This window comes from Onychomys torridus, chromosome 2 (genome assembly GCF_903995425.1).
Source record: "Onychomys torridus chromosome 2, mOncTor1.1, whole genome shotgun sequence".
Lineage (NCBI taxonomy): Eukaryota > Metazoa > Chordata > Mammalia > Rodentia > Cricetidae > Onychomys > Onychomys torridus.
In genome coordinates this window covers 123,058,995-123,071,946 of record NC_050444.1, presented here as the reverse complement: position 1 = coordinate 123,071,946, position 12,952 = coordinate 123,058,995, and the positions used below count along the sequence as shown (strand labels likewise).

At 39.9% G+C, this 12,952-nt stretch overlaps 1 protein-coding gene across 1 annotated transcript in view; it reads right to left on the bottom strand.

The window, feature by feature from the left end:
* Usp24 (ubiquitin specific peptidase 24) overlaps positions 1-12,952 on the bottom strand; it is a 134,645-nt gene that overhangs the window by 33,107 nt on the left and 88,586 nt on the right. The window contains exons 37-42 of the mRNA XM_036178654.1: positions 11,588-11,658; positions 10,603-10,763; positions 7,008-7,069; positions 5,085-5,276; positions 4,011-4,128; positions 2,017-2,161 (exon numbers count right to left, since the gene is read on the bottom strand). Coding sequence (XP_036034547.1) covers positions 2,017-2,161; positions 4,011-4,128; positions 5,085-5,276; positions 7,008-7,069; positions 10,603-10,763; positions 11,588-11,658 — 749 coding nt within the window. The remainder of the gene's footprint in view (positions 1-2,016; positions 2,162-4,010; positions 4,129-5,084; positions 5,277-7,007; positions 7,070-10,602; positions 10,764-11,587; positions 11,659-12,952) is intronic.

Here is a 12,952-nt window from a genome sequence, read left to right as displayed (position 1 = left end):
GGCATTAATCAAACAGATACATTAGATGCCGCCTACAAACAACGGATGCAGTTTTCTGAATAAAGGAACAATGTTCTAGAAGTATTTATCATGAGGAACTCTGGAGTCAAGGAAAGCTTGTGTCCTTTTATACAAGGCAATGTTCTTCTATTCAACTTTTTCTAGTAAGCATACAATTCAAACGACAGAAAAGCATGGCATTGCGTTACTTACAAACGTCATCAAGTAGTGCAGATCCTAACACAGTGCTTTTCTGGGTAGAAATAATCCAGATAAGGCATCTTGGCTAATGTTCAACCTCTCCAAGCGGGAAAGGACAGTACAGTTTCACGTGGAAATGTGAGAACCCCAGGAGCTTGGCTCTCTTCCCACAACCACACACAAGTGTCTGTATCCACGTTACAAGCAAACAGCTGACAAAACCAGGTAGGTATTTTGGACCTCAAAGCATTACTGGATCTCGCATGCATCAGCACATCACAACATCAGAAGTAACCGACAGCAGGGTGCTTTCTAGAAGCTAACATTTGTAGTGCAAAGCACAGATCTTTTTTTAAGAAAAAAAAAAAAAAAAACCCAAAACGTTCAAATGCTAAAAAGTTAAGTATTATCTAAGAATGCTTATTCCTTGTGCTGGTATCACCCATGACTTGAGGCCAACGCACATCACAAATAAGCATTACAAACTAAAGCATGAGAAGTGTCCTCTCACTAGGACAACTGTCCCCACTGTTGTAACTGTGTACTCAGGGATACTAACTCACACAGCCAAAGAGTGAGTCTGACTCTGCATCATGGAAGAGGAGAAAGCAAACCCAGCTTTGACAGTGTCTTCCGGTGCTCCTGTAACCTGTCTGCTTTCTGTACACCTTCATCTACAGGAAGAGGCCACAGCTTCCCTCATATTCTTGGAATGAAATGAATGGCTTCCTTCTTGCCTCAGTGAGCACCACTAGTCTTTAAGGCTCTACTTCAAGTTTCATCTTCTCTAGAAGTTGTTTTTTTTTTGTTTTGTTTGTTTTGTTTTGTTTTTTTGAGACAGGGTTTCTCCTTGTAGTTTTGGAGCCTAGAAGCATTTCAAGATAGCCGATGAAGTGCCACTCTGTGTCAGCAAGCTACCCGTAGCTCACAGTGCTGAAACAATCTGCTGGTGGGCCTGTCCCTTGCACTGCACATGCTCTGCCTGCCTGACAGCTGGGGAAGTGCATTCATTTTTCAACTTCCAAAGTCTAAAACCTTTCTTAACATGGGATAAACTCTAAGAATTTTATTCAATCTATCTGGCTTTGTAATTCAAGTGCCTGGCACTATGCCAGCATAAATTTACTCAAAAAACAAAACAAAAATATAAAATTCAAATAACAAAAATGTTTGGAGTGCTACTTTTTAGTTGAGGTTAACTATCTGTCAGTTTGAAAATGGCTCAACTCTAACTGAAAGGATATTTCATAATATTATAATGATGAAATATGATAAAAATTTAGTTGATTTTAGTAGGTAAACATGCCATGCCAAAAAAAAAAAAAAAAAAAGATTGACTTGGTTGTGGTTAGAATAATACAAATTCAGTCTTAAACTTATACATATTTAGGGGCTACAGAAATGTCTCAGTGGGTAAAGGCACTTGCTGTAAAATCTGAAAACCTAAGCTTAATCCCCAGACCCCACATGGTGGTAGATGGTGGGAACCAACTCCTGTAACTTGTCCTAGTCTCCATACATGCTCCTTGTCATGCACAGACCTGCCAAAAACTAAATATAAATTATATGTTTAGGAGACCATTCTGAAAAAAGTTAAATGAAGGCTGGGGCAATGGTTTAGTATGTAAAGTGAAGTAAAGACAGGAGTTTGGGTCCCCACAGAAAGCTGGCTAACTAGTCCAATCAGCTCTGGGTGTAAGTGATGCTTTGCTTCAGCAAAACAAGCAGACAATGACAGAAAACACTAAGATCAACCTCTAGCCTCCACTTACAGGAATATACACAAGGAAGCATAGCTTTAGGTCTAAAACTTACATCAAACTCTTTGGTGAGAGCAGGGTCAGGCTGATGATGCATTGAAAGTAGTTCTTTTGCAATAATCTGAAGATTTGAAGGTGAGCTGTCAGCTAACATCACAAGAACCTCATAGGCTGCCAATCGGCTAGTTACTGTACTACACCTAGAACAAAAGCACAAGCCATAAAAATTAACACCCCAAATCAAAATTCAAGCGAAATAATACCTTAAACAGTTAAGTTAGGCCTATGCTAGAAATCTAGTCATCTATGTGCCCTAAATAAGGCAGCAGGGAGTTGTTTTAGAGCTATATCTTCTTAGCCTGATAATAATCAGCAAAACTCTCCCAAATAAGAAAAAAGAAGCTATGAAAATAAGAATAGATGCCCATAAACATTTCAAATCTGCCGGTGGTCAATAATTCTCCAATGACACTAGTCAGCTTTTGACTCAGACTTACAGAAAATGGAGACAGAAATAGTCCGTCATATCAGTTTATGAAAGTGACGGGCAGGAAAGCAGACTTCCTCCAGCGTGTGCCTTTCAACTTGGGCAGAAACTGAACTATAATCAACATGACACCACATCACTGAAGTGATCACAGATTAGAATGGATACACAGAAAGGGCGTCCAACCTTTGCCTGGGATCACTTACAAAAGTGCAGGAGGGGATTCTGGGACTCTGGGGTTAGCACTGCACCTAACACCAAGGACAAGGGCCACAGAGCTGGCACTGTCGAGATGCATGGGCTGAAAAGGATGGGCAGGAAATGAATAGGGAGGCACTACACACGCAGGTAAAGCAGCTGTTTTGTTACTGTGACAAAAGAAAACATTGGCTTTCAGAAAGACTTTTCTCGTATTTTTTGCTTCTAGGTTTTGGTGGAAAGGTCACTGTAATGAATGAACAAGTTTAGTACAATGGGGGAGGTTGAAACATGCCTGCTTTTCAATTCCAGGCATTATACACAATTTATTACTTTTAATAAAGAAAGAGGAGGATTCACCAATATAACTTTTCATTAAAGCTGTTAGAAATATATTGCTTCATGTTTACTGAAAAACAAAATACTGATAATTTCTGGGGCTTTAATTAGAGTCCCAGGGCCCTAGTGCTATAAATATTCCAAGACACACCAGACAGGAATGAGGATGGAAGCCACAGCCCTGAGGACCATCCCAGAGCTCTACGAGGTCCCTCTCCCTGCCTTCTGTCCATTCTGCTAATGAGGAGCTCTCTAGCTGGAAGTGTTCTCCTGACAAGAGCCCCATGACACTCGATGGGACTCTACCGAGTGCTTACCATACCTTGCCTGTACCAGCATCTCTGAAATTAAGAGCCTCTTCAGGGTTAGTCAGGTAACTCTGCTCTTTAGAAAAGTAAGTTCAGCTCGGAACAAGCTAAGTGGCAGCTTACTGCTGCCTTTTCTATGGACAAAAGTTTAAATATCATTTGAGCAGGGTCAACAAAACACATGGATATTTCACATTTATATCCCCAAGGATTAATTTAAAACCTTGATTCCAAAATCACAACCACAATAAATTACTAGCAGTTGCAGATATGAGAACATAGTATGACCCAGCCAACAACAAGGCTCTAGACCTTTCTCCTAAAAAAATCCTAAAGCCTATACTTGTCTGTTTACTTGGTGCTCAGGCTTGAATTCAAGATCCCTCACATGGCTAAAGCCCCGCGCCCCCCCCCCCCCCCCCCCCCAATGCAGAATTCCTACCACCTTTGTTTGGCTTGGCATTTGTTGTTCAGATCAGCACAGTGACTTTATATCCCACCTTGAGGATGAGAACTTACCAGTACACTTCTCTGTGCTCACTGTGGGCCAGGTACACTTTATACACAGCTCATTTACATGCATTTGTTTAAGGGGTAGGAAACACAGGACAAACAAACTCACACAATGGAAGACAAACCCAAGTTAAGAACATCTCGGACTACAGTTGTGAATTAAGAGATTTTACCAAAACTGAACACAACGTGCACTTTCCATACTTTGGATGAAAGTCCTGTTGACTGATGGCGGCACTGCCAGCTGGAGAATGACTATTTAAAATTATTCTAGAAGCTCGGAAAAGGAAGTCATCTAACAATGGTTTAATGAGCGATGAACCTGGAACAGAGCAGAACACCACGTTGAAGACAACACAGATTTTAATTCAAAGATCCTATAGCACTTTCTTATCAGAGTAGCAGAGGCCCCTGAGGCCACCCAACACCAGTGCATCTGGTTTAAGTTAAAGCTTACGTTTTTGAGTGCCTACTCTGTGGCATAGACCCATGTAATGGGGCAACCGGGGACAAAGTAGAAAGCAGTCAGATGACATGCCTTCTCTTAGGAGTCTATGACAGTGAAAGGAGCCAAGCTGTCACCTCGGAAACACAAGAGCCAAGACCACCACAAGTAGAATGATTTGAGTGAGCAATTCTTAGCTCTAGGCATCAGGAAGTCCTCCACACAAGGGCTAATGAAACTTTTAAGACTGTCTTCTTCGGACAAAAAATGATACTCCTTTCTAGTTAAGAACCACTCTTTTCTATGTATCTTCAATATCCAAAAAGATTCTATGGAGTCTTCTAGTTGGTGCTGAAGCTGTGGAAGTTATATTCCAGTTTGTTTTCTGAATATAACTTATAGCATTTGGATATATATTTCCAAATTATAACTGTACCTCAGGGGAAATCTTAACATTTCCCTCAACACTGAGGAGGTAATGGCTGGGGAGTACCTCCTCAGATAAGAACCATCCTTATAAGAATGAAGATATATTATAAGATATGTAACAGCAAAAGAGATAAACGTACTCTGATTTATAACTTTTGATATTAAAAGTTATGTGACATGACTATTTTGAACAATGTAAAATTCTCAATGGGTTTTAATGACGCAGGTAAAAGACACTCGGTGGTTTGCCAGTCACTGAAGCTGCAGACAATTCCCTACTCCTAAAAGGTCCATTTTTCATGAAACATTTAGCAATTATCATATTGTCCCAATTACACACAACACTGGCAGTAACTGAGAACTAAGGTACTCTCTCCCACACAATAAAATGAAGCAATAATTACCAAGCATTTCCTTTTCTGCCCCACAGAGTGAAAGCAGGGTCTTAATGAGCCGCAAATGTCCTGCCAATAAGATGTTGTCTGCCTCACTGGTCTCACATTCCGCTGTTCGGTTAGGTTCAAAGTTATCCAGCCATGTAATCTCATCTTCAAGCATGGTGGCTGGGCTAATTCGTAACTGCTCCATTTCTGAAGCTTAAAAGAGGGTAAAAGTGAGGAGGTGGAAATCTATTACAAAGAAAAACTTTTAGTCATGGACTCAAAGTCGGGAAGAAAGAAGTGAAGTCAAATCATAATCTTCCCACCATGGACCTCACAAACCTTGTCATTAACAATCTTCTGGTGCAGATACTATCAAGGCTGTGTTCTGCATAAACTGAACACTTGATTGCATCCTCTGTACGGACCACCATGCTACATACACATTATGAGACAATGGAGATAATTATTGCTCTAACAAAGCACCTGGCTTAGGAAACAAGACTTCCTCAAAAAAGGGAAGAATGGCCAGTAATTAGCACTAAGGCTCTCCACAGTGCTTCCTAAACCAAAGAGGCAGATCTACGAAAGAGATAGATCAAGCATTATAATCCTACATCTCTAGACCATGACCAAAACTCCAAGGAATAATTTTGTTTTTGTAGCAAATCTCTCTTTTACCCTGCCAAACAAGGACTGACAACCAAATTCTGCACTGGAAGCATGGCTGGAAAGTACCTCATTAGGTGAGGTAGTTTTATGGACACGGTCCTATTCTCTACATATAAACACCTTATATTTGAGTCATGACACACAGTCCAGCTATGTTTCTCCAGTCCCCAACATCACACTGCTTAGAGACTGAGTTCTGATCTGAAAGTCACGGAAGCCCCTGCCTGCAGAGCTGCTGCTGAGGTGCGTCAGTCATCAGATTCTAGAGCTTTGTGACCATTTGCAGGAAGGAAGATTTCTGCATGTAATTTCTTTAGAAAGAAGTGCTGGAAAGAAAATTTCCTTCCTTGGAGAAACCATTCTGTCCCTTTTTCTAGGGCACAGAGAACCATGTGCTATCTCCCTTAGCCCACCAGGAACCTCATCACCAAATTCTGAGTGGGGCTGTACAACTTGCACATACAGGGGGCTGTTTATTTCACCTGCTTTTGATGTTCTACTCCAATTAATATTTTTGTTGACCCTAAATTATATTTCTTGTAATTTGAAGTGAATGTGGGAATAAAGAGTAGGGAATATATTAAACACTTGGTCTGAACAACTAAAATTTACATAGGACATTTGCATTATTTATAACAAATTTACATTATTTGAAAGTAGAGATGAGTAAAATCTCCATTCTAAAAAGCAAGTTCTAACACTGCTACTTCAGGCACTGACTGACCTCTATCACTATCAACATGCTTCAACCAATCCCATCAGCTCTTAAACAGCCACTCTTACTGTCAGAATAGGGCTGGATAGGTGCTCGGTTAAAACCACTGACTGCTCTTCCAGAGGACCTACGTTCAGTTCCCAGTGTCCATATCAGGTAGCTTACAGCAGCCAGTTAACTCTAGTTTTTGGGGAATCCAATACTCTCTTCCAGCTTCTACAGGCACTCATACACGTGCATTCATTCACACAAAACACACATATGTACACAAAGTAAAAATAAAATCATGGCAGAATCAATAACACCAGAGAGTAAGACCCTTCATGTTAATTCTCTCTTAGCTCAATTACAAACGAGACTGGCAACTATAGAGTTAACAAACCTTCTCTGTACACTGGTTGGGTATGTAAGAGAATCAGAGATCGATGGTCCACAGATTTACATGCTATTTCCAAGACAACAAACCCAACATTAAAAATGACTGACCGTCTTCCTGCTTTGTGACAGGAAGGTCGGGTACAGTCTCCGCCATCCCCAATCCCAGTGAGATGTGCACTTACTTGTTAGGTCATCTAATAACTGGCACCGCAAATCAAAATACTCCATACACTGCGACAGCAGTCTACAAACCAGACAGATTGCAGTTAATAAAAAGAGGCTGACTTAAAAGAAAGCATTTTTCTTTAAAACTAAATTCACAAAGCTGTTGAACAAGGTAATTTCCCCAACCATACAATTACTTACATTAAATACCTATTTTAGTATGAAAGAAATTAATAATTTTGCTAAACTGTAGTCTAGGAATAATTGTGTAAAGAGAAGGAAAGTTACTAAATGTATCCTGTTTTAAAATAACAAACACTGATTGCATTTGTTCATTCAAATGTTAACCATTATCTACCACTTAAATGTTAAATGCATAGTTATTTTAAGAAACACTGAATAAAAAAAACCAAGAAAGACTGATAACAATTAAATATCAAACAAGCACAAAGAAGAAGAATAAAACAGTAAGAGGAGGAAGAGACAAATTATATAGATTCATCAAGGTACTTCTACAACTCTATCATAGTGGGTAGGAGCACAGGCTCTAGAATCAGACTGTATTATAGTGGGTAGGGGCACAGGCTCTAGAATCAGACTGTATTACAGTGGGTAGGAACACAGGCTCTAGAATCAGACTGTATTACAGTGGGTAGGGGCACAGGCTCTAGAATCAGACTGTATTACAGTGGGTAGGAACACAGGCTCTAGAATCAGACTGTATTACAGTGGGTAGGGGCACAGGCTCTAGAATCAGACTATATTATAGTGGGTAGGGGCACAGGCTCTAGAATCAGACTGTATTACAGTGGGTAGGAACACAGGCTCTAGAATCAGACTGTATTACAGTGGGTAGGAACACAGGCTCTAGAATCAGAGTGTATTACAGTGGGTAGGGGCACAGGCTCTAGAATCAGAGTGTATTACAGTGGGTAGGAACACAGGCTCTAGAATCAGACTGTATTACAGTGGGTAGGAACACAGGCTCTAGAATCAGACTGTATTACAGTGGGTAGGAACACAGGCTCTAGAATCAGACTGTATTACAGTGGGTAGGGGCACAGGCTCTAGAATCAGACTATATTATAGTGGGTAGGAACACAGGCTCTAGAATCAGAGTGTATTACAGTGGGGAGGGGCACAGGCTCTAGAATCAGACTGTATTACAGTGGGTAGGAACACAGGCTCTAGAATCAGAGTATATTACAGTGGGTAGGAGCACAGGCTCTAGAATCAGAGTATATTACAGTGGGGAGGGGCACAGGCTCTAGAATCAGACTGTATTACAGTGGGTAGGGGCACAGGCTCTAGAATCAGATTGGTTTCAATCTTGGCTCTACTGCTTATAGCTAGTGTCCATGGACACCTCCTTTCTCACAGTATTCTAATTTTTAAAAGTTTATTATAATCTTATAAAAACATGCACATATATTCAAATAGACATAAATGGTTCAAGCAAGTATAATGAACCAAGATTTTTAAAAATACAAATAATAAAATATCCTAACTCAGAAGGTTAAAAATAAACAGATACACAAAAACGTTGGTAAACTATGTGGCACAGTAAGATTTGGTAATTGCTTATTATATAACAAACTAAGACATTTTAAAAATGTTGTGAGATACAAATTTCAAATTTATAAAAAGTATTACTATTTAATTGTATATAAAACTAAACAGCTTCACAAGTCAGTATACCATCAAAAAGTTCTTTTATTAAAATCTCATCTCATGGTTGGTCCTTTTTTAGAAAGTATTTACTCATTTTATTTTACATGTGAATGTTTTATCTGCATGTATGTACGTGCACTATGTGTGTGCTTGGTGCCCACAGAAGTCAGAAGAGGGCCCTGGATCCCACGGAACTGGGTTATGGATGTTACCATGTGGGTGCTGGGAAATGAACCCAGGTCCTCTGCAAGAGCAACAAGTGCTCTTAACCACTGAGTCATCTCTGCAGCCCCCTCTGCTGTGGGGTGGTCTTTCTGTATGCTGTGAGTATGTGTGGCTACCATTGGTTAACAAAGAAGCTGCTCTGGCCTATGGCAAGACAGGTTATAGGCAGGTGGGAAATCCAAGAGAGATACAGAAAGAAGGAAAGCAGAGTTGGGGGAGATGCTAGCCGCTGCCTGAAAAGCAAGATGTAATGGAACTCAGGTAAAGCCATGAGACACGTGGCGATACATAGATTAACAGAAATGAGTTAATTTAAGATAGCTCACTATTAGTAATAAGCCTAGGCCATAGGCAAGCAGCTTTTAATTAACATTAATCCTCTGACTGGTTACTCAGGAGCAGGTGGGTGGGGGAGATTTGTCAGTCTACAGCCCTCCATTTTGCTTTTTTCCTTAAGTGTAGAGGAATTAAGTGACTCTCACAGTGAGGACAAGTCCAATGGCTTCAACTTCTTAAACAACTGAAAACTTCCGCTTGGGAATCACTATCCTTCAAATAAAAACATTTATGCTTAGGAAAACTTCACCAAGAAAAAGTTCCAATTCCAAAGTCAAAAGTAGTCAAGGGCAAAAGAAGACAACTACTTTTAGTTCAGATGCCTACTAGGTAAAACTATTTCCTGAAAATTAGCTTTAAACTATTAAACAATTATTTTTCATTACTAAAAATATACAACCAATGTCTACTTCAGGCTCAATCCTGATGGTAAGCTGCAAACAGAAGTTTGGGCTGAAAATTTAACAAATCACCCATAATAATCTATTTTCAAAATAAAAAATATCAACTTCTTATTTATACATTAGTAATTCTAAAACCTAAAAGTCCAGTGCTTCAAAGTGACATGTTGATACTTAGCTATGTGGACCAGGGATTACCATACATTAGAAAGTGTACGAGAACATACTTTCATCATCTCTATGCAACAGAACACTGAAGGTTCTAGCCAGAGCAAGTAGGCAAGAAAAAAGGCATCCAAATTGGAGAAGTAGAAATGGACTTATCTGTCTACTAATCTGACAAACTTATTACTATATTAATATATGGAAAACCCTAAAGATATCACCTAAACCCTGTTAATTTAGCAAAGTTACAGGATATAAAAGTCAACAAACGAAAGTAACTTGTGCTTCTCCTACCAACAGTGTAAAATCTGAAAAGTAAACCAAGACAATTCTATTTACAATGGTAGAGAGAATAATAAATAATAAAATACTTGAGATTCAATTTAATCAAGAAGAGAAGTCTTATACAGTAAAGTGGTAAACACTGCTGGAGAAATTAAAAATGACATAATAAGAAATCTCATGTTTATGAATTAGAAAACAAAGTCTTCTTAAGATGCTCAAACTACCCAGAGTCATCTACAGACTCCATAAAATATCAGAGCTGAGGAAGCAACATGCAAGAGGACACAGTGTGACCTCAACCCAGGGAACTGGCTCAAATAACCTCAGGCTCTTACCAATTAGGGAGAGCAGGGTGGGAGTGAGGATGATGGAGAGGAAGCCTGGTAGTGTTTAACTCCTGTTCTGCATGGGAGAAAACATGAAGAGCCTGGACGCTGGGTGAGGGAGGAGAAGGCCTTTTGTCTCAAGAGCCCACACGGGCTTCACAGGAGTAATGTAGTCACTTCTCCATTCTCCTTGTATTACATACCTCTGATTGACTCCTCTCATGATACTGGTTGGGGACCAGAGAGGCAGCTGAGCTGTGAGAATAACACCTAAGAGGAACTGATTTGGCTTCTGCACTTCTGGATGGGCTGAAGTGTCTGTTTGACTAAGAGTATACAGCTGATCGCAGGCAACCCGGCGGATCTGAAATGTCATCAGTGGTAAAGGAGAGTTATCAATTTCAAACTACTTTAAAAAGCAACACTGTGAAAATCCACACCATTTACTCATTCAGGTGACTGAAAGATGTTAGAAAGGTATAACTATTCTAATTTTGAATGCTAAAGATTCTGCTGAGTAAATGGATTAATTAATTGGTGGTGGCACACACCTTTGATCCCAGCATTTGGGAGGCAGAGGCAGATGATCTCTGTGAGTTCAAGACCAACCTGGTCTACAGAGCAAGCTCTAGGACAGCCAGGGCTACACAGAGAAACCCTGTCTTGAAAAACCAAAGAGGGGGAAAAAGAAGAAAAAGGGGAAAAAAAGTGGTTTGGAAACTATTACTTTACTTGAGTCAACAGGTTTTTAACTCAATGAAAATAAAAGTCAGAAAACCTCATTTTCAAGTATTTAAAAACTTTATGTTCATGGTCACATTTGAAAGAAGTAAAACATAGCAAAAGTTTATGGTTGAAGGAGATCTCTCCAGACTCTGACCAACATGTTGAAGCTTAATTCCTACTGCCCTTGCAGGTCTCAGCTGCTCAACACCGGAGACTGCTCCTTGGTCACCATCAACAACAACAACAAAATCAAACATCAATCAGTTCGAACCCCAGTGCTGAAGCTTCTGTTGGACTGTGGAGGAAGAAACAGAAGGCAGGCAGTAATCCAAATGTCACTTTTCCTTCAGAGTGGTGGTGGTCTGCAGCCATTCCTTCTGTACTCCTCACAATGCCACAGGCATTTATGAAAGTAAGTCCGTAACAAGACCAAAAGGCTTTCTAAGTAATAGAAATCCTTACCTCAGCACTTGGTGATCCAAGCAAAATGTCAATGATAAAGTCAGCAACACATGGCAAGTTATAGAAAGACGCTAAGGAGGACAAGGAAGGAAGCAAGGAGAAAGAACTAATTAAGTGGTGCACTTACAAAATGTTGATATTTGTGAGTGATTTCCTAAGCTCCAACTTAAGTAGGAAATGTTCTCCTTTCTAAATAGAGTCAAACCCCAGGACATCTACAATGGCCTCCCCTGTCTGTCCACGAAGTCCAGGGAACCTAAGGTGCAGAACCGCACATCTTTGCATCATGCCTCATGCGTACAGTTCCAGAATCAGGAAGTCTTAGCTCAATAAACTACCAGCGCTAGTAACACAAAATACACCCTCAACTAAGTTTATACATGATAAAAATAAAGATGTGGAGAAGTCATGTTTTTTTCAAAATCTCTATATCAAAAAATACCAGGAAAATGAAACTATGAGTATGGTATAGGTTTAAAAAGTCATTTCATATAAGGGCTTATGCTTCTCATATAAAAACCTTCAAATGCATTTGTTCTCAGAGAAAATCTCTGAAGGTATTACTTCTATGTTTATCTTGATTAATTTTCACTTCTGATTTATATAACTAGTCTGGATATTAAAAAAATATACCATCGGGGCTGGAGAGATAGCTCGGTGGTCAAGAGCACTGGCTGTTCTTCCAGAGGACCTGGGTTCAATACCCAGCACCCACATGGCAGCTCACAACTGTCTGTAACTAGAAATACAAGCAATACATACAACAAAAAATAAATGAACTATAAAAAATATACCATGACCATCAATTCTGTATCTCTGGTGGTCTGAAACAGGTAATTACGGGAAGACTAGACAATTAGTACACATCTGAAACTGGACTGCTAAGATTTTGTTTCTGAATATTTCCTGAGAGCTTCCTTTGGCAGTGTTTAGGTGCTGGAGATTCAGCAGGGAACACAACAAGTCTCCAGCTTAGTAGAGCTCAAAACGTAGTTAGAAAAGGGGATGATGGCAACATCAGATAAATAGTGCATTGTACTGAAGGCTATAAAAACAAATGATGTTGACAGAATAAGGGGAGGGGACTGGGTTGTGTGAGGGCTCAGGGAAAGGTGGTCAGAGCATGTCTAACCAGAGTACTACATATGCAAAGACTTGCAGATGAGGAAAGAGCATTAAGAGAAAGAGGGAACAGCCAGTGCAAAGGGTCTGTGACAGGAACATAGCTTGTGTATTGAGGAAATAGCAAAGATGCCAGTGAGCGAGGGACAAAGTAGAAGATGGGAAACAGATTCACTGGTATAGTGGATTGTATTGGGTTTGGGGGCTTAGTTAAGACTTGGTCTTTACTGTAGCTGAACAGAG